This window comes from Olea europaea, unplaced genomic scaffold (genome assembly GCF_002742605.1).
Source record: "Olea europaea var. sylvestris unplaced genomic scaffold, O_europaea_v1 scaffold18607, whole genome shotgun sequence".
NCBI classification, from domain to species: domain Eukaryota; kingdom Viridiplantae; phylum Streptophyta; class Magnoliopsida; order Lamiales; family Oleaceae; genus Olea; species Olea europaea.
Window position 1 is genome coordinate 1 of NW_019236394.1, and position 2,116 is coordinate 2,116.

Below are 2,116 nucleotides of genomic sequence, written 5' to 3' on the forward strand. Positions count from 1 at the left end.
ACATTCACATGGTACCCCTCCAAGCTAGCTCTAAGAGTTAGGACAAATAACTTGCCTTCTGCAAATGGGAATGCCCAATCAACATCCATCCTCTTCGGCGTTCGGCCTATTAACCGGTTTAACCACCATGTTATCTTTGATTCATCAGAACCATTCTCATCATCTCTAATCCACTTTTCACATTTAACCAAACCATCCACTGGAGAAGTTTAAAGAATTATCCATCGTTAGTGCACAAGAAAAAAGTACAGAATATACAAGAGCCAAGAGGACCATATTCAAACAACTACATATCAGTGCTTAAGATCAATATTATATCAAAGAATTATAGTTATTCCGCTAGAAGGGCATATTATAGATGACATGAACAAGATGCACTTTCTCCATAAGTTTCTTCCAGCATCATCCGATTGCTTAAAAGTGGGAAATGATAAATCATTTTAAGAATTCTAGCCATTAAAATTGTATGCTATTTCACTCTTTTTTTCTTTCAACAAGAACCATCTATTCTCCTCTATGAAAATCATCTTTCACCATGATAACGTGAATCTAAAAGAATAATTTCTACATATACCTAACGTTAAATAAACTGAAAAACACTGTGCAATCGAACTGTATAAACCCATAGGCAAATAAGTCAAGTGAGCTAAATTACTACAGTCACTTTTCACCATTTTTCTTTGATTAATCAGATTACTTATAATTATTATTTCTAATTTCTTCCCAAGATACCCATTTTTCAACCTAGCAGATTCAATTTAACAAAAATAACATTCCAATGAAAGGAAAATAAATTCATATCAACTTATGAAACCAAGCAACTCATATAATCAAAAAAGCATTTCTAATTACTCACCAGTCTCCTCATCGGCCCGTGACTTCCTCCCATCACACCGCTGAGCAGTGCCCCACTGCATCCTGTAACAACTGTTTTGCTCAATTACAGGCTTCCCACTCCAATCTCCCTTCACCCGAGGATTAAAATGCAGGATCCTTGGAGGGTCCTCTCCATCCACTATCCTCAACCCCTGCAACTCCATCATAAACTGTGAAACCATCAAGTACTGTCCCTTCTTCAACAGCGAAATCTTTGGATCAGTCTCTGCGTGGGCTACCCTCGGCTTCCCCACCACCGTTATATGTGACCCCAATGTTAGACCACATGGCAACACCATCACTTTCCCCTTTGTCTCAAACACATCCCCCCTTATAACTAACGATTGTGGGCACTCCTTGTTTTCTCTTTTATTCACATCAGAAGTAACACTCCCATTATTATTTTTCCATATCTTTTTGTCACCCATCTTTTCGAGTTCAAGGTCCTGCCAGACCTTACCGCCAATCTCAAGGGCCTCTTTCGCTGACTCTAATATCCCATTTTCCGGGATTGAATTCACAATGCCAGCACTGAAATTCAAACTTGACAACGGTACTCTAACAAACTCTTGGATTTTCCTCTCGTGTTTCGAATGGTTAGAAACCTTAAAAGGTACATCATGAGGTCGTATAGGGGCCTCTTTTACCTCCAAATTTTCCTCACTTTCCAGCACAAAAGGCTTGTAATTCAAAAACTCATTATTACTATTCAAAATCCCCTCTTGCGAAACTGAACCAAACCCATTTTTTACCACGTAGGGGACTTCAAAACTCACCAAAAGCATGTACAAAAATGCAACAAAAAAAAGAATTTGAATTGATCTTTTCCGTCTCAGCGAAAAGAACAATTCCAATTTTGGCCTCCTCATCTTTGATCAAATTTTTAGCTGAAGAAAAGGGAAAAGAAAAAGAACCACCTGCTTCAAGTTCAAAAGACTGTGATCATTACTACAAAAAATTACTGCAAAACTTTCCAACTTTCATAAAACGGCAAAACAAACCAACTCAGAAACGAACGAAAAACCCAAGTAAACAGAGAGATGTACCCAGATAGAGGTAGGTTAGCAACGCAACAATGCAACCGCGTTTAGAGAGGGAAAGAGGTACATATAACTATAAATATATACAGAAATATAAAGTGACAAATAGAGAAAGGCTTTCTGTATGTCGCTTTTTTGGTAAAGAAATTATTCGTTTTCAATTCAAATCCAAACAACAAAACAGCATGATCGAACACTCA

The 2,116-nt window shown here is 37.7% G+C and overlaps 1 protein-coding gene across 1 annotated transcript; it reads right to left on the minus strand.

The window, feature by feature from the left end:
• Window positions 1–5: 5 nt before the first annotated feature.
• Window positions 6–1,961, minus strand: LOC111378727 (hydroxyproline O-galactosyltransferase GALT6-like; the record flags this gene model as incomplete). Its single annotated transcript, XM_023001961.1, has 2 exons — window positions 857–1,961; window positions 6–199 (listed from the first exon to the last, which is right to left on the minus strand). Coding segments are annotated over exons 1-2 (1,083 nt in total), but the record flags the coding sequence as incomplete, so codon positions are not given.
• Between the last annotated feature and the right edge of the window lie 155 nt (window positions 1,962–2,116).